The sequence below is a fragment of the Lissotriton helveticus genome, chromosome 5_1 (assembly GCF_964261635.1).
Source record: "Lissotriton helveticus chromosome 5_1, aLisHel1.1, whole genome shotgun sequence".
In the NCBI taxonomy this organism is placed as follows: domain Eukaryota; kingdom Metazoa; phylum Chordata; class Amphibia; order Caudata; family Salamandridae; genus Lissotriton; species Lissotriton helveticus.
The window spans coordinates 35685942-35705951 of record NC_136065.1 but is presented as its reverse complement, the minus strand read 5'-3'; the positions used below and the strand labels follow the sequence as shown (position 1 = coordinate 35705951).

Here is a 20010-nt window from a genome sequence, read left to right as displayed (position 1 = left end):
GCGTGTGTGCAAAAGCTGTGTTTCGTGCGCCGGGGCGTGGTATAGAAAAACGCTTTGGCGTTGTAGTAGCGTCTAACGCATGAGGTGGAGGTGAGCTTAATAAGTGGGACATTAATGGATCTTTCTCGGATCTTTCCTCTTGACCTTGTCCCTTATTTGGTAACATCGGGTAGCATTTATCTACTGCTAGTTTCTTGCTCCTAAGTATTTGTTCGCTTTCTTGCTCTTCCTCGTTATCCCTGTATGCAACGGCAGCTTGCACCATCGACATACCTCTTTTATTCTTTTTCGCTAACTTTATTTCTTTCTGTTTTGCTTCTTTGCGCCATAAGCGAAAACAGTCAAACATCGCCGGCCGGGCTTTTCTCTTAAATAATTTGACCTCTAGGTTATCTAATATTTCTGAGTCGAAACTACCATATTGGGGCCATTTTAAAACACCATCCTTGCGGGTGTATTTTATCCACACTTCATTATATGTGATAGGGCCTACGCCATGCTTTACGTAGAGCTCATATGTTGGAGTTCCAATCGGAGGAACCGGACAGGAATCCTCTAATCGGGAGTCCTTACTATAACCAAGACAAAACAAGTTTCCAAGTCTGCTAAAATCAGGCATCTTTGCTCACTAGTCTAGCTTCAAACTTCAAAGGATTATCTGTTACGATATTTCTCGTGAATACAGAAGTCCTTCGGCTTTGGGGCTTGCAAGTACCAAATCAAGGCGTATCTCAAGGATACCAAAAACTAAGGACAAACTAAGGACTGGGAGACGCTCCACTTATACTTAACTGAAGTATTAGAAGATCGGTGACGTCGCTAGAAGACTCGTCTATCGTTTCGCTCTACCAAGGATCACTGGGTCCAAAACCAGGCGATAGTCAGGGCAGCAGTCCTTCGTAGCCGTCGGGACGCGGGGAACCTCGCAGCAAAGACCTTCGGAACCACGTCGACATACAGGGGTTGCTGAAGTGGCTGGCCGTCCTCCGGAATTTTCACACGAAGCTCCTCACGAACATCTGGCTTGGACCGTCGCCACTTGATACCGCCCCGAGTTGGGCGCCAACTGAGGTAACGGGTTTTTAGGAACCCGTTTGGTACCAGGGGATAACACCCGAAGACCTCTGAGTTCTCCCTGTTACGGACCACAGAAACACGGAGTCTTCTAGTCGAGTCAGAGATCGAGTTTTATTGATAGCTACCAAGTAACAGGTGTCCTAGAAGCACGACAAACACGGGTCATGTGTTCTCAGGAGACTGTTCGTTTTTACAGAACCAGCCTTCTCCTTCTATACAGAAATAATAGCTGCAAGCAAGAATTCTTGAGTTTATGATATGGCTATACACATATTTCTACAATAATACAAAAGAGCGAAGTCATGTAGGCAAGCCCGTATTTTAGATGTCAAATGCGTGATAGATTACTTAGCCAAGCCCGGAACTCCCATCAGATATCGATGAAAACCCCAATAAAGGAAGGCACCTCCTAGTCATAAAACTGGCCATAAACAGGGAACAGGACAGGTGTGTGTTTGTAGAAAGCATGGTTTGTATGTAGTGAATGGTTTGAGGAATGTTATGTATCGATGCTATCGCATTTGGCCACTGGGCGAGGGGCTGCCCAGACAGGTTTGGCTAAAGGAGATGGAGTCAGTTGGGACAGGTCAGGGGGAAGTCAGGGAAGGAGGACGTGTCCTTTTAGATCAAGCTCGACCTTTAATTGACTTATCATGAGGGCAAGACGTAAAATGGATGCCGTTCACAAAATGGAGTCTAAGGGGTCGGGACGGAAACTACGATTTGGGGGTGTTGTTGACCCTCGATTATGACGCAAATGCATGGGAATGATGCCCTAATCATTATCGGTTCGCTGACACCAAATTCGTCATGGTACGTTGATATTTTGTGACACGGGTATTGGACCTCGATATCGGGATGACAACAGGGTCCAGATTTTCAGAACCACACATCCACCCCTTCTCCTCTCCGGCCGATGGCGGCCAGCCGGGCCCCGCCCTGCACGTGTCGAGGCCTCGTCTTCCGGATGGGCGTGACCGTGGACCTGTTGCACTTCGGGAGCTTCCGGAATGGGGGTAGGTATCTGCTGACTTGTATCTGTCTTATGTTACCGTTATTGGGCGTGGTGGGCGGTGGGACAGACATGTTTGGAGCAGTGAGGGGCGGCGGAGCCTAGCTACCTCGTGGCTGCCGTGATGTCAAGCTTGGCTTCTCTCACCACTTTCATGTTTCTTATTGCGGGCTATTTCTAACGTTTCTTATTTCTAGCTAAATCAAAAAAACTCATCAGTGGCCTACTGATTTTGCTAGATTTCTTTTTCCTTCCTTTTCTAGTGTGTTTTTGCGCTAAAGTTTCTGTTAACAGGATACGGTGATTTCTTCATATTTTACGTATGTCCTTTTTATTAGGGGCGCCCTCCGGTTGAGCCAGATGGTCTACCTCTAATAAATGGTCCGGGTGGAACTAGTTTACCAATCAGTGGGGAGTAGATAGGCATTACAGATTACAACGGAGGACAAAAGTCTGCATTACCTACCCTTCACTACTTGCAAAGACTAGACAGAATATTTCTATTCCACGTTGTTTGCAAACAGAGAATCCATCAAAAGAACTATTCCTTGAACAATTAATGTCCAGACAATCAATCAATCAGTGGGGAGAAAAACAGGCATGACGGATTACAACGGGGGACAAAAGTCCGCATTACCTATCCTTCGCTATCTGCAAAGGGAGACAGAATATTCCTATTCTTCTCTGTTTGTAGACAGGGAATATCTCAAAAGAGCGATAATCGATAAAAAAATATCGATAACAAACAATCAGTGGGGAGAAAGGTAGGCATGACGGATTACAATGGGGACAAAAGTCTGCATTGCCTACCTTTCACTATCTGCAAAGGGAGACAGAATATTCCTATTCTTCCCCGTTTGTAGACAGCGAATGTCTCAAAGAGCAACAGAGCAACCAATCAATCAGTGGGGAGAAAAATAGGCATGACGGATTACAACGGGGGACAAAAGTCCGCATTACCTATCCTTCACTATTTGCAAAGAGAGAGGAACGTTCCTATTCGTCGCTGTTTGCAAACAGAGAATGTCTCAAAGAGAACCAATACTTCAAGTAGCAACCAAGGCTAAATGAGCCAATCGATGAACAATACCAGTATTTAAATACCGATTCCAATATAAACAATCAATCAGACGTAAAGACGTCCTACTTAACCTTACCCGGACCGGACCGTGTGGACAGTTCTTCGCCTTCCCTTTCCAGCGTCCGATCGTTCTCTTACTCCAGGTTTTTACCGCAGCATTCCTGTGGGATCCCAGTCAGGACAGTAGGTCGCTTGAGAGAGGTCCGTTCGGAATCGGTGAAGTTCATTCAATCGGCAGCCGGACGAGGGCCCTCTCAAGGCAGGTATACTCCAATCGTTCAGATGTTCACCCCATCGTCTGGACCTCTCTCACCGGACCTTATGTCGCTGATGGGGCCCACGTTGGGCGCCAATTGAGGAAAAACAGCCCAAATTTCAACCAATGCCCAGGCTGCTGGCACAAGACACCTCTTAGTTCCCATCTTGAACAGTTACCAAATAAAGAGACGGGCGCTGGAGAACATGGACGTCTCACATGCTACCTATTTGTATTTCCTTCTTCCCGTCAATGCCTGACCCTTCACCACGGCCTGCGTGCCCTATCGTCGTGGAAGTCTGACCTCTCACTACGCTCTGCTTGCCCCCTATCTGTGGATGTCTGAATCATGCTCTACCCCCTCCTCTCTGGATAAGTTATCGTCTAGGTTCTCCGACACCCCACACCCTTCACTTCCCCAGCCACTGCTTGTGCTCTCGTCAGTCACTCTCTGCGACCTGGGTATGGCATTCTTGTTGGCATGCCTCTGCTCTTTGGTAGCCTCACTAGACCCCTCTATGCCCGAGCTTCTATTCCTATAAATGTCAGGGTTTCTCTATCTCCCTACCTCACAACCTCACTCTCCCTCAGTACCTCACAACCTCACTCTCCCTCACTACCTCACAACCTCACTCTTCCTCACTACCTCACTCTCTCACTACCTCACTCTCTCACTACCTCACTCTCTATCTACCTCACTCTCTATCTATCTCACTACCTCACTCTCTCTCACTACCTCACTCTCTCTCTCTCACTACCTCACTCTCTCTATCTACCTCACTCGCTCACTCTCTCTCTCTTACTACCTCACTAGCTCACTCTCCCTCACTACCTCACTCTCTCTCTCACTACCTCACTCTCTCTCTATCTCGTTCGGCCTACCTCACTCTCTCTATCTCACTAACTCACTCTCTATCTCACACTACCTCACTCTCTCTCTATCTCAACACCTCCCTCTCTCTCACTACCTCACTCTCTCTCTCACTACCTCACTCTCTCTATCTGCCTCACTAGCTCACTCTCTATCTCTATCTCACTACCTCACATCCTCACTCTCGCTCACTACCTCACTCTCTCACTACCTCACTCTGTCTCTCACTCTCAATCTACCTCACTCTCTCTCACTACCTCACAACCTCACTCTCCCTCACTACCTCACTCTCTCTCTCTATCTCACTACCTCACTCTCACTACCTCTCTATCTCAATACCTCACTCTCTCTCTCACTACCTTACTCTCTCACACTCTCACTCTCTCACACTCTCTCACACACACTTTCCCACACTCTCTCCCACACACTCTCTCTCTCTCACACACTCTCTCTCTCTCACACACACTCTCTCTCACACACACTCTCACACACACACTCTCTCTCACACACACTCTCTCTCACACATACTCTCTCACACACACACACACTCTCTCTCACACACTCTCTCTCACACACTCTCTCTCCCATACACACTCTCTCTCTCATACACACACACTCTCTCTCACACACTCTCTCTCTCACACACAGTACAGCCTGCTACCGCCACCACTCTACCACTCTCTCCACCAACTCTCTACCACTCTATCCGCCAACACTCTATCCACCACTCTATGCACCACCACTCTAGCGCACACCTTCTAGCACCACCACTCTAGCGCCACCACTCTAGCGCCACCACTCTAGCGCCACCACTCTACCTGCCCACCACTCTACCTGCCCACCACTCTACCTGCCCACCACTCTACCTGCCCACCACTCTACCTGCCCACCACTCTACCTGCCCACCACTCTACCTGCCCACCACTCTACCTGCCCACCACTCTACCTGCCCACCACTCTACCTGCCCACCACTCTACCTGCCCACCACTCTACCTGCCCACCACTCTACCTGCCCACCACTCTACCTGCCCACCACTCTACCCGCCCACCACGCTACCCGCCCACCACTCTACCTGCCCACCACTCTACCCGCCCACCACCCACCACTCTACCCGCCCACCACCCACCACTCTACCCGCCCACCACTCTACCCGCCCACCACTCTACCCGCCCACCACTCTACCCGCCCACCACTCTACCCGCCCACCACTCTACCCGCCCACCACTCTACCCGCCCACCACTCTACCCGCCCACCACTCTACCCGCCCACCACTCTCTCTCACACACTCTCTCTCACACACTCTCTCTCACACTCTCACACTCTCTCTCTCACACACTCTCTCACACACTCTCTCTCACACACTCTCTCTCACACACTCTCTCTCACACACTCTCTCTCACACTCTCTCTCCCACACACTCTCTCTCACACACTCTCTCTCACACACACTCTCTCACACACTCTCTCTCACACACACTCTCTCACACACTCTCTCTCACACACACTCTCTCACACACTCTCTCACACTCTCTCACACACACTCTCTCTCACACACACACTCTCTCTCACACACACACTCTCTCTCACACACACACTCTCTCACACACACACTCTCTCACACACACACACTCTCTCTCTCACACACACTCTCTCTCTCTCACTCTCTCTCTCTCACTCTCTCACACACGCACACACTCACTCTCTCACACACACACACACACACTCACACTCTCACACTCTCTCTCTCACACACTCTCTCTCACACACTCTCTCTCACACTCTCTCTCACACACTCTCTCTCACACACTCTCTCTCACACACTCTCTCACACACACACTCTCACACACACACTCTCTCTCTCATACACACACTCTCTCTCACACACAGTACAGCCTTCTACCGCCACCACTCTACCACTCTTTCCACCAACTCTCTACCACTCTATCCGCCACCACTCTATCCACAACTCTATGCACCACCACTCTAGCGCACACCTTATAGCACCACCACTCTAGCACCACCACTCTAGCGCCACCACTCTTCCCGCCCACCACTCTTCCCGCCCACCACTCTACCCGCCCACCACTCTACCCGCCCACCACTCTACCCGCCCACCACTCTACCCGCCCACCACTCTACCCGCCCACCACTCTACCCGCCCACCACTCTACCCGCCCACCACTCTACCCGCCCACCACTCTACCCGCCCACCACTCTACCCGCCCACCACTCTACCCGCCCACCACTCTACCCGCCCACCACTCTACCCGCCCACCACTCGATCCACCACCACTCGATCCGCCACCACCCTCCAACTCCAAAACAACCCTCCACCACCACCCTACAACTCCACCCTCCAAACCCACCATCCTAATCCACCCTCCAACTCCACCATCCACATCCACATTCCAAATACTACTACACCCTCCAAATCCATCCTCCGACTACACCCTCCAACTCAACACTCCAATTCCACCATCCAACTCCACCCTCCAACTACAAATCCACCCTCTAAAAACACCATCCAATTCCACCATCCAACTCCACCCTCCAACTACAAATCCACCCTCCAAAAACACCATCCAACTCCACCCTCCAACTCCAACATCCAAATACACCCTACAAATCCACCCTCCAACTACACCTCCAGCCTCCAACTCCAGCCTCCAACTCCACCCTCCAAATCAAAAGCCAACTCCACCCTCCAACTCCACCCTCCAAATCCAACTCCACCCTCCAAATCAGTGTTGTTTGTAATATCAATACATGTAAGTCACATAAATACAACACATATTGCATTACAAATGCTATAGGTGTCACATTTGCCAAAGTTATAACTATTAGCATTGTAAATGACAAAGCAATTATTGTCACTATTTTCCACAACAAAACATAAAAAAATTGGTCTTTTACAATAGCAATAGCTCAAACTTTCCAAATGAGAAACATATTGCATTGCATTTTAACACCCTGTTAACTTCATACAATACAAAAGCACAGGCGCACCACATAGCAGACTCCAAAGCTGTATCCAAGACTTAATAAAATGATCACAGGAAATGGCGTCCAATGTTTTTGATCTTTTTTATTCCAACACGTAAGAAAGAACAGCCGACGCGTTTCGTCTCTCTTGAGACTTCTTCAGGGCTGTATTTAACAAAAAAACATATAGACATACAATTAAAAAATGACTCACAAGGCTCAGCCGAGCATATATCGCCTTAATACATAGGAAATAGACTAATCAAATTGTTGTACCTATTTACATAATAAAATACAATAAGCACCATCGAAGCCAGCACATGAAAAATAACCAAACAATCATTTTAAAATTTTTATTGCAATCAAAGATATTCTTAAGTTTGTTTCAACCCATAGAACAGGTTGAAGTGACATGAAACAGTCAGGTTCAGGGAGGATTGTTGTTTGAAGAGAGAGTTGCAAAGTTGCTATAAGGAGGGGGGGAGAGGGGTGGAAGGGAACTAGTAACTCTAGAGTTGCATAATTTTGACAGACAGGCGGAACCTTCTCAAAATTGATATACATTTTGCAATAACATTAACTATGAGTCAAATACAATGGGAACCGTAACCCCAGTAGATGGACATCAGTATTGCCCACTTGATGGTAGATCACTAATAACATGCTATCAGCATTAATAGGAACAGAACATTGTAAGTTAGGACCATACTGAGTCTAATGATGAGGAGTCTACTAATTAAACGGAAGGAAAACCTACCAGAATAATGTGTGTCTTCCAAAATAAATCGGCAAATCGTGTAGGAGCAATAAAGTAGGAGTGGATGCAGATTTGCACCCGGAGGTCCATATGCAGCAAGGATGTATCTGTCCCAAAACCAAAAACAAACAGGATCTAAGGTTCAATACGAATAAATATCTAACTCCATCTGGTGTCCTAAGATATACAGCAGGGATGTATCTGTCCCAAAACCAAATAACACAATAGGATCTAAGGTTCAAAAACAAATGAATATCTAACTCCATCAGGTGTCCTAAGTGAGCACACTCTATCACAATCTCAGTTATACCAACAAGCACAGAACAACCATAATAAGTGGACATACATGCTGGGGTGAATGTGATCCCTCATAGATTTGTCAGCATATAAGAGTTGAGAAATTAGAATCTTGATCAGGAAACAGAAAAAGGAGATAGGACCTCGGCACCAAATCAGGTGTAAGAATTCTGTAAAGAAAATGTGTGAGAGATAAAGCCGGACCTAATACAGAATAAATATTACATGCCTCTGTATCTAGTAAGCGAATAATTAATGTCGATCCCTCTATTTTACTGTGCCATAGTGCGTACCAGTATATATCCAATTAATCCCCAAGTTCAGGCCCAGTCATAGATATTTATAATCGTGTTTCACGAAGGCAATAATCAGGCTAGATCCTATTCCCATCTATGGTTGTCATTCTATCTGTAGCTACTAGGGGGGCAATGTATCACTGCTATAGTTATGCAAAAGGTTTGTGCTTACCCCCGTATGTCCCAATGGATGTAATTCCGAACGGTCGAGTACAGCCTTAAAAAACATATATTATTCCTCCTAAAAGATTTAAGCAGGATAATGTAAGCATAATGCCTTGTTGAGGAGTCAAGGCGAACGTGTAGTCTGGGGCTGTCAATCCGTGTTCCACCCCTAGGGGGACCGTTAGCAGCTGCTATGGTTGAACCCAAGTTAGTGCCTTCCCCAATCTGTCCCAATGCTTGCGGTAACGTTAGTTCCATAGTAGTATTGCTTCTCCTAACCGTGGCTGGCTCTAAACGGAGAAAGACATGCTAATATAGCTCACACCTATAGACACTACTCAAAGTCATCAATTACAACCTGTCCATATTCCAAAAAACATCCACAGATGATAATCAATGCGCGTTCCATCCCCTCTCGTTTAATTTTTCGATTTGACGTTTAAATACTAAACAGTACACTCTTCGTATATTTTCCTCTAAAATAAATACACGTGTCCATATTCATGACCCAAAGACTAATTTGTTACATCCTCAAAACCGGCAAGTCTGTCAACGAACTTGTGCCGAGTGGACACGCAACTCGAGAAACCTCAGACGGGAAGCACACCCCAGTTATACTAGGTAAATGTAGTAGACAGAAAAATAACTAGTCCTATATTTTATAACAATAAAGCGTTCTGTGTTTGTTAGCGCAAATAAGTTTGGTCCCAAAAGTAGCGGGAAGAACATAACCAACCCACAATACCGTACCCTTATCCGGTAATCCTGGTTAAGTATGACAGACTATCCTACAAAACTTACCGCGAAAAAATAGTTCACGCCCCGAACAATCTCCTTCCACACACGTCTCCACTCCCTCCAGTACGTATAGCACCTGGTGAAAATACACGGCGGGGACCCTCGTATTTATACATATCACTTGATTAGAATATCCGCAACACCTGCGCGATGTTCCCTGGATGTATACCAAGACTCATAGGCAGCTCGGTGTAACCGCGGCCGCCATCTTTAAATGTCATGTCCATACTAATTTGAAATTGCTTTTAACTAAGGATAAATCTGTTTTAAGGTCCCCGTACATCCGAGAATGCGACGTCCTACATATAAGACATTCATGCCGAAACCCGCACACTTGCTCACACATATAAAGCAACACGTCCCCACAACTTTGTAACAAAAAACCGAGACGTTCAACAAGTGCCCACGGTATTTGTGCAGAGTGAAGGCAATTAGAGTTACGGTCCTAAGGGCTGCATAGCCGTTTATATACATAAACAAGCTGTTAATCCACGTCCCTTGGATCTGGGTAGGAGCGAGCCATGGTACCCCTAGGTCACATGTTTTGTGTGGTAGAGTGGGCGGCCATCTTGGAATAGCAAGGACCCAGTCGTAATACAGGGTCAGATTGAGGTTTTACTAGTCAAGAGGACGGGCCTATGTCCGCATCATGAGCCAAAGACACCAAAGCTCAAACCCTATTAATTATAGATGTGTCTATTGAGCAAACGGGGTGCTAAACAGAATCCACAAGGCAACAAAAAAGTATGTCAGGTCTAAGGCAAGCATGGCTAGGAGTGGCCCGATCTTAAGTGAGGGGGAGAGTAAGCCCAGAGTCCCGGAGGTAGAATAATGTGTATAGTGGATCAGCCAATCACATTAAAATAGGTCCAAAAAATGTGTGTTTTAAAAGCAAATCAGGACACAGTAGGGTCTCAACTTATAAAACTTTACAATGATCTGAACCATGTATGCGTGCAGCGACAATGTCATGACAGGGGATCACAGTAAGTTACAAACACATGTCTGAGCAGCAGTGTCATAACAGAAAAACCCGGTGGGTTACAAACATGTGTGTAAACAGTAAAGTATGAACTACAGTACATCTGGTAACCAGCAGTCGGCATTGAGTAAATTATACAAGGAGTTCATGACAGAAAATGATGCATTTCATCATCAAAGTTATGTCCGAATTCTACAGTTCTTAGTCTGCAAATCCAACTAGCCTTTTTCTTTCTTAAAGCTAGGACCCTGTCCCCACCCCTAGGGTGTGCTGGAACATGGTCAATGCCCATGAACCATATGGTGTCCTCTGCTGTGCGCCTCTCCTGCATGTGGAAGGTCATGGGATACTTTAAGTCACCATTTATGTGCGCTCAAACATGTTCTTGTACTCTAGTTTTAAGCGCCCTCTTTGTGCTGCCTACATATATTTGCCCACACGGACAGCCCAAAATATATATTACATATTTGGTGTTGCAGTTTATAAAGTAATTGATCTCGTGTCTACGTGTGGTGTTAAAACAAAAATCCTTTGTTTTATCTTTACCCAATTTACACATGTTGCATCCTCTGCATGTATAAAACCCCATAGTGTTAGTTGTTAGCCAACAGGGTTTTTTCTCCCTTGTAATGTAACTCAGACATAGAATATTTCTCATATTCTGACCTCGTCTAAATGTTACCCTGGGTTTAGCCGGCAGGATCCCCTGCAGGCTTGGTATAGCCGTGAGTAGGTGCCAGTGTTTGCGGAGGGTGTTGTAAATTCTACTACTCTCGCCCGTATAGCATGTAGTGAAAGCAATGTGAGAATTCTTGGTTTTACTTTTTTACGAAGGGGCAAGGGTGGACTCTCGTCACATTGATAACCTTATGATGTGCCTTGTTTAGAATGTTGGCTGGATATCCCCTCTGACGGAAACGTTCCTTCGTCTCGGTGATATTGCTGAGAAAGGAACCCTCCGTGCTACAATTGCGTTGCATCCGAATTATTTCTCCATAAGGGATGTTGTTAGTTACATGACGAGGAATGTGCGCTCTCAAAGTGTAAAGTGCTATTGCACGAAGTAGCTTTCCTGTGGGTCCTACTGTTGATTTTATTGTCTTCAACAAAGAAAGTTACATCCAGGAAATTAATCTCATTCCTGTTGTATTCCATCGTAAAGCGCACATTATAGGGGTTGTCATTCAGATACTTATGATAGGATAACAATTAGGGGACAGGTCCATCCCAAAGTATGATAACATCATCGATGTACCTGCCCCAGAATATCACGTATTCCGACCATCGTGATGCATGGCGGCCCCAGGCATGCTCCCGCTCAAACCAGCCCATGAAAAGGCCGGCATATGCGGGAGCAAACTTGGAACCCATTGCGGTGCCCTGGATTTGTTGGAACCAGGTGGAGTCATGTAGGAAGAAATTCTTTGAAAGGATGATGTCAGTTATCTCCATCAACACCTCATTATGAGATAGATGGTCAGCCGTTCGCTGTCCCAAATAGAATTCCAGGGCCTTTATCCCGAATGCCTTCTTTATACAGGTATACAGGCTGGTGACGTCAAGTGTGACGAAGATAAGATTCTCAGCCCACATGAAGTCCTCAAATTTTGCTAGTATATCCTTAGTATCTTTAATGTAGGCAGGAAGATTCTGTACAAAAGGCTGTATGTATAAATCCACATACTCAGACAGTCGTTCTGTAGGTGAATTGACACCAGAAATGATAGGGCGGCCAGGTGGAAAAAGACCGCCCTTGTGGATATTCGGTAAAATATATATATACAGGGATAAGTGGGCTCCGAGACCATCAGATATCTACATTCCTCCGCACTAATTAGACCTACTTCCCGCCAATCAATGAGTCTCATATTAATGTAAACACTCAAGGTGGTGATAGGATTTCACACAACAAAACATAAAAAAAATTGGTCAATAGCTCAAACTTTCCAAATGAGAAACATATTGCATTGCATTTTAACACCCTGTTAACTTCAGCTGATCTGATGCACTCTTTCACCACACCTCCTTCTCTAACTCCCTATTCTATTCTGCTGGGCTGATCTGTTCCTCTCTTCCAACAAACTCCTTTTCTAACTCCCTGTTCTCTTCTCTTCTCCCGTGCAGAACTGCTGATCTCTTCCACCCTGCCTCCTTCTCTAACTTCCTGTTTTCTTCTCCTGTGCCGATCTGCTGTTCTCTTCCACCGCCTCTTTCACTAACTCCCTGTTCTCTCCTCCTGTGCCGATCTGCTGCTCTCTTCCACCCACTTACTTTTCTAACTCCCTGTTCACTTCTCTTCTCCAGAGCTGATCTGCAGCTATCTTCAACCCACCTCCTTCTCTACCTCCCTTTTCTCTTCTCCCATCCTGTTCTGCTGCTCTATTCAACAACACCTCCTTCTTTAACTCCATGTTCTCTTCGCCTGTGCTAATCTGCTGCACTCATCCACCCACCTCCTTCTGTAACTCTGTGCTCTCTTCTGCTGTGCTGATCTGCTGCTCTCTTCCACCCACCTCCTTCCACCCACCTCCTTCTCTAACTCTGTTCTCTTCTGCTGTGCTGATCTGCTGCTCTCTTCCACCCACCTCCTGCTGTAACTCCCTGTTCTCTTATGCTGATCTGCTGATCTCTTCCACATCGCATCCTTCTCTAACTCACTGTTCTCTTCTCCTGTGCTAATCTGCTGCTCTCTTCCACCCCACCTCCTTCTTTAACTCCCTGTTCTCTTCTGCTGTGCTGATTTGCTCCTCTCTTCCATCCTGCCTCCTTCTCTAACTCCCTGTTCTCTTCTCCTGTGCCGATCTGCTGATCTCCTCCCCCCGTCTCCTTCTTTAACTCCTTGTTTTCTTCTCCTGTGCTAATCTGCTGTTCTCTTCCACCGCCTCTTTCACTAACTCCCTGTTCTCTTCTCCTGTGCCGATCTGATGCTCTCTCCCACCCACCTACTTTTCTAACTCCCTGGTCTCTTCTCTTGTGCTGATCTGCAGCGATCTTCAACCCACCTCCTTCTCTACCTCCCTGTTCTCTTCTCCCATCCTGTTCTGCTGCTCTCTTCAACAACACCTCCTTCTTAACTCCATGTTCTCTTCTGCTGTGATGTTATGCTGCTCTCTTCCACCCACCTCCTTCTCCAACTCCCTAGTCTCTTCTCCCAAGCTAAACTGATGCTCTCTTCCAAATGCCTTCTTCTCGAGCTCCCAGTTCTATTCTCTTCTACTGTACTAATCTGCTGCTATCTTCCACCCGCCTCAGTCTTTAACTCCCTGGTCTCTTCTCTTCTCCTGTGCTGATCTGCTGCTCTCGTCTACCCCAAATCCTTCTTTAAATCCCGGTTGGCTTCTCTTCTCCTGTGCTGATCTGCTCCTCTCTTCCACCAAACCTCCTCCTTTAACTCCCTGTTTTTTTCTCGTGTGCTGATCTGCTGTTCCTTTCCACAACCTCCTTCTCTAACTCCCTGTTCTCTTCTCACATGCGGAACTGCTGCTCTCTTCCTCCAGCATCATTCACTAACTCCCTATTCTCTTCTCCTGTGATAATCTTTAAGCTATCTTCCATCTGCCTACTTCTCTAACTCCCAGTTTTTTTCTCCCGTGATGATCTGCTGTTCTCTTTCACCCGCCTCCTTCTCTAACTCCCTTTTCTCTTCTCCTGTACTAAACTGCTGTTCTTTCACCCACCTCCTTCTCTAAATCCCTGTTCTCTCCTCCTGTGCTAATCTGCTGTTCTTTCACCCGCCTCCTTCTCTAAATCCCTGTTCTCTCCTCCTGTGCTAATCTGCTGTTCTTTCACCCGCCTCCTTCTCTAACTCCTTGTTCTCTTCTCCTGTGCTAAACTGCTGTTCTATTTCACCCGCCCCCTTCCTAACTCGCTGTTCTCTTCTCATGTGCTAATATGCTGTTCTCTTACACCCGCTTCCTTCTTAAACTCTGTTTTTTCTCCTGTGCTGATCTGCTGTTCTCTTTCACCCGCCTCCTTCTCTAACTCCTTTTTCTCTTCTCTCGTGCTGAACTGCTGTTCTCTTTCACCCGCCTCCTTCTCTAACTCCTTTTTCTCTTCTCTCGTGCTGATCTGCAGTTCGATTTCACCCGTCTCCTTCTCTAACTCCCTTTTCTCTTCTCCCGTGCTGATCTGCTGTTCTGCTCCCCTACACATCCTTCTTCAACTCCATGTTCTCTTCACCTGTGCTGATCTGCTGCTCTCTTCCACGCGCCTCCTTCTTTAACTCCATGTTCTGTTCTCCCGTGGTGATCTGCTGCTCTCTTCCATCCCCCTCCTTCTCTAACTCCCTTTTCTCTTCTCTGGTACTGATCTGCTGTTCTCTATCACCTCACCTCCTTCTCTAACTCCCTGTTCTCTTCTCCTCTACTGATCTGCTGTTTTTTTACACCACCTCCTTCTGCAACTCCCTCTTCTCTTCTGCTGTGCCTATCTGCTGCTCTCTTCCACCTCATCTCCTTCTCTAACTCCCTCTTCTCTTCTCTTCTCTTCTCCTGTGCTGATCTGCTGCTCTCTTCCACACCACCTCCTTCTTTACCTCCCTGTTCTCTTTTGCTGTGCTGATTTGCTGCTCTCTTCCACCTCACCTCCTTCTCTAACTCCCTGTTCTCTTATCTTCTTCTGTGCTGATCTGATGCTCTCTTCCATCCACCTCCTTCAATAATTCCCTGTTCTCTTCTATTCTCCCGTACTAATCTACTGCTCTATTACACCGCCTCATTCTCTAACTCCCTGTTCTCTTCTCTTCTCCTGTGCCGATCTGCTGTTCTCTTCCACCTGCCTCCTTCTTTAACTACCGGTTCTGTTCTCCCATCCTGATCTGCTGCTCTCTTCCACACGCCCCCTTCTCCAAAACCCTGGTCTCTTCTCTCGTGCTGATCTGCTGTTCCCTTCCACCGCCTACTTCTCCAACTCCGTATTCTCTTCTCCTGTGCTGATATGCTGCTCTCTTCCAGCCCACCTCCTTCTGTAACTCCCTGTTCTCTTCTCCTGTGCTGATCTGCTGTTCTCTTCCACCCACCTCCTTCTTTAACTCCCTGTTCTCTTCTCGTGTGCTGTTCTGCTGTTCTCTTCCACCCGCATACTTCTTTGACTCCATATACTCTTCTCCTGTGATAATCTTTAAGCTATCTTCCATCCGCCTACTTCTCTAGCTCCCTGTTCCATTCTCCTGTGGTGATCTGCTGTTCTTTCACCCGCCTCCTTCTCTAACTCCCTGTTCTCTTCTCATGTGCTGATCTGCTCCTCTTTTCCACCCTCCTCTTACTCTAACTCCCTTTTCTCTTCTGCTGTGCCGATCTGCTGTTCTCTCCAACCCGCCTCCTTCTTTAACTACCTGTTCCTTCTCCTGTGCTGATCTGCTTTTCCCTTCCACCGCCTACTTCTCTAACTCCCTGTTCTCTTCTCCTGTGCTGATCTGCTAATCTCTTCAACACACATCCTTCTGTAACCACACACTCGCATACATACAACCATGCACACACATACAACAACACACATGCAACCACACTCAAACGCAACCACACACATCTATCTATCTATCGCCCTCACTCGATCTATCTATCGCCCTCACTCCCTGTTCTCTTCTCATGTGCTGATCTGCTCCTTTCTTCCACGCACATCCTTATTTTATTTATTTTATTTTTTTTTTTTTTTGCAGAGTTTTATATAGCGCGAACTAGACCCGAACCGAATCAGGTATCCGAGCGCTTTACATATTTTTTCCAGTTACGTTACATATTCCAGTTACTTTCATTTTAGGCACGGGGAGATTAAGTGATTTGCCCAGAATAACAGGAGGTTTTGGCGTCGTTACCGAGACTCGAACCCAGATCCCCAGGTCCGAGGTCGAGCGCCCTAGCCGTGATGCCAACTCCTCTCCCCTGTTTAACTCCATGTTCTCGTCTCCTGTGCTAAACTGCTGTTCTCTTTCACCCCGCCCCCTTATCTAACTCACTGTTTTCTTCTCCTGTGCTAATCTGCTGTTCTCTTCCACCCGCTTCCTTACTTAACTCCCTGTTCTCTTCTCATGTGCTGATCTGCTCCTCTCTTCCACCCACCTCCTTATTTAACTCCATGTTCTCTTCTCCTGTGCTGATATGCTGCTCTCTTCCACCCCGCCTCCTTCTTTAACTCCATGTTTTCTTCTCCTGAGCTGATCTGCCGCTCTCTAAAACCCGCCTCCTTATTTAACTCAATGTTCTCTTCACCTGAGCTGATCTGCTGCTCTCAAACACCCCGCCTCCTTCTTTAACTCTGTTCTTTTCTCCTGTGCTAATCTGCTGTTCTCTTCCACCCGCCTCCTTCTTCAACTACCTGTTCTGTTCTCCCATCCTGATCTGCTGCTCTCTTCCACACGCCCCCTTCTCCAAAGCCCTGTTCTCTTCTCCCGTGCTGATCTGCTGTTTCCTTCCACCGCCTACTTCTCTAACTCCCTGTTCTCTTCTCCTCTCCTGTGCTGATCTGCTGCTCTCTTCCACCCGCCTCCTATTTTAACTCCCTGTTCTGTTCTCCCATCCTGATCTGCTGCTCTCTTCCACTCCGCCCCCTTCTCCAAAACCCTGGTCTCTTCTCTCGTGCTGATCTGCTGTTCCCTTCCACCGCCTACTTCTCCAACTCCGTATTCTCTTCTCCTGTGCTGATCTGATGATCTCTTCAACACGCATCTTTCTTTAACTCCCTGTTCTCTTATAATATGCTGATCTGCTGCTCTCTTCCACATACATCCTTCTGTAACCGCACACTCGCATACATACAACCATGCATGCACATACATACAACAACACACATGCAACCCATTACACACAACCACACACATCTATCTATCGCCCTCCCTCTATCTATCGCCCTCCCTCTATCTATCGCCCTCCCTCTATCTATCGCCCTCCCTCTATCTATCGCCCTCCCTCTATCTATCGCCCTCCCTCTATCTATCGCCCTCCCTCTATCTATCGCCCTCCCTCTATCTATCGCCCTCCCTCTATCTATCGCCCTCCCTCTATCTATCGCCCTCCCTCTATCCATCGCCCTCACTCTATCTATCGCCCTCACTCTATCTATCGCCCTCCCTCTATCTATCGCCCTCCCTCTATCTATCGCCCTCCCTCTATCTATCGCCCTCCCTCTATCTATCGCCCTCCCTCTATCTATCGCCCTCCCTCTATCTATCGCCCTCCCTCTATCTATCGCCCTCCCTCTATCTATCGCCCTCCCTCTATCTATCGCCCTCCCTCTATCTATCGCCCTCCCTCTATCTATCGCCCTCCCTCTATCCATCGCCCTCCCTCTATCCATCGCCCTCACTCTATCTATCGCCCTCCCTCTATCTATCGCCCTCCCTCTATCTATCGCCCTCCCTCTATCTATCGCCCTCCCTCTATCTATCGCCCTCCCTCTATCTATCGCCCTCCCTCTATCTATCGCCCTCCCTCTATCTATCGCCCTCACTCTATCTATCGCCCTCACTCTATCTATCGCCCTCCCTCTATCTATCGCCCTCCCTCTATCTATCGCCCTCCCTCTATCTATCGCCCTCCCTCTATCTATCGCCCTCCCTCTATCTATCGCCCTCCCTCTATCTATCGCCCTCCCTCTATCTATCGCCCTCCCTCTATCTATCGCCCTCACTCTATCTATCGCCCTCACTCTATCTATCTATCGCCCTCACTCTATCTATCTATCTATCGCCCTCACTCTATCTATCTATCTATCGCCCTCACTCTATCTATCTATCTATCGCCCTCACTCTATCTATCTATCTATCGCCCTCACTCTATCTATCTATCTATCGCCCTCACTCTATCTATCTATCTATCGCCCTCACTCTATCTATCTATCTATCGCCCTCACTCTATCTATCGCACAACATCATCATCACTCGGGGGCACCACAGCATCATCACTCGGGGGCACCACAGCATCATCACTCGGGGGCACCACAGCATCACTCAGAGGCACCACAACATCACTATGCGCTACCACAGCGTCACTGAACGCCACAGCATCACTCGTCGCCACCACAGTATCAATCTGTGCAAACATTCAACAACAACTGGTTCAAATATGTTCTCTCAATGTTTCAAGCTTTATTGCAAATGTCACAAAAAAAGTTGATATTTCACTTCTGTTTTACATTTTAGTCACGATAAAATACACTGAGCATAATCTTCACAAAAGTCATTTACAAAAATTTAAGCTATTGCCATTATAAATTACAATATCTTTTATTTAAGTATTAATTATTTTTTAAAAACATTATTTGTAAAATCAATACTTCTAAGTCACGTAAATACAAAACATGTTGCATTAAAAATGCTATAGGTGTCACATTGTCAAAAAATAAAAGTATTAGCATTGTAAATGACAAAGCTATTAATTTCTTAATTTTCAAAAAATAACACAAATAACAAATTTGTGATATACAGGACAAATAACTCAAACTTTCCTAATGCAAGACCTATTGCATTGCAAATGCTTGTTCCTCTTGAAGTCGCTGTGGTCTCTTCCACCCATCAATTCGATCCTTTATTAGCTTAAATATTCCCACAGTCCATTTTATTGCTCTCATCTGATCGGCTCCTGTCCATCTCTCCTTCTCCTTCCTTTCTCTATCTCAGAACCCTTTTTCTCCCTCTACCAGATCCTTTCTACAACATGTCGTCCATTTTATCACGTTTGGCCCGTCTCTTCCTTTCTTAAACTCCCTTCCTGATACTTGTTTTACATTTAGCGCTTTGGCTGGAGCCGAGAGCTGCCCTCTCTCTCTCTCACTCTCTATCTCCCTCCCTCCGAGCAGGGAGAGACCAAAGAAAGATGGGGGCTGCGGGAGGAGGAAGTGCTGCATGGCAGCCACAGAAAGAGCCCCCACTCCCCGAAAACAGTACCACATAAACCCCTGTCCCTCCCAAAAATCACCCATCTGCAACACCAAAAGCGACACCAAAAACCCCAGTCATAGCGTGGAAAAATGCAACTCCGCCACACTGATTCCATCAAGCTCAGAGAGGGGAAAAAAGATGTTTTGGAGATTTTCTTGCTCAACTAGCTTTCTTCGCAAACTTGCTGCGAAGTAAACAACACCCAGGTGAAGAATACCGAGAATGGGGTGATAATTGCCAACGCAGATAGGACACACCAAGAGCTGCGTGGTCTGTGGCTCTGTGTATGTGTGTGTGGCTCTGTGTATGTGTGTGTGGTTCTGTGTGTGTGTGTGGTTCTGTGTGTGTGTGTGGCTCTGCGTGTGTGTGTGTGTGTGTGTGTGTGTGCAAATGCAATAGGTCTCGCATTTGCGAGAGATTAAGCTATTGGCATTGTAAATGACAATGCCATTTATTTCTCTGTTTTCAAAACCAACACATCAATAAAAAGTTTGTCATTTACAATGCCAATAGCTCTAACTTTTGCAAAGGCGAGACTGTTGCATTGTAAATGCTTGTTTTT

General features: G+C 46.8%; 1 protein-coding gene across 1 annotated transcript in view; it reads left to right on the top strand.

The window, feature by feature from the left end:
• Nucleotides 1–20010, top strand: part of LOC144752922 (E3 ubiquitin-protein ligase TRIM39-like) — a 406522-nt gene that overhangs the window by 357830 nt on the left and 28682 nt on the right. Inside the window, exon 9 of the mRNA XM_078640743.1 lies at nt 10462–10474. Coding sequence (XP_078496869.1) covers nt 10462–10474 — 13 coding nt within the window. The remainder of the gene's footprint in view (nt 1–10461; nt 10475–20010) is intronic.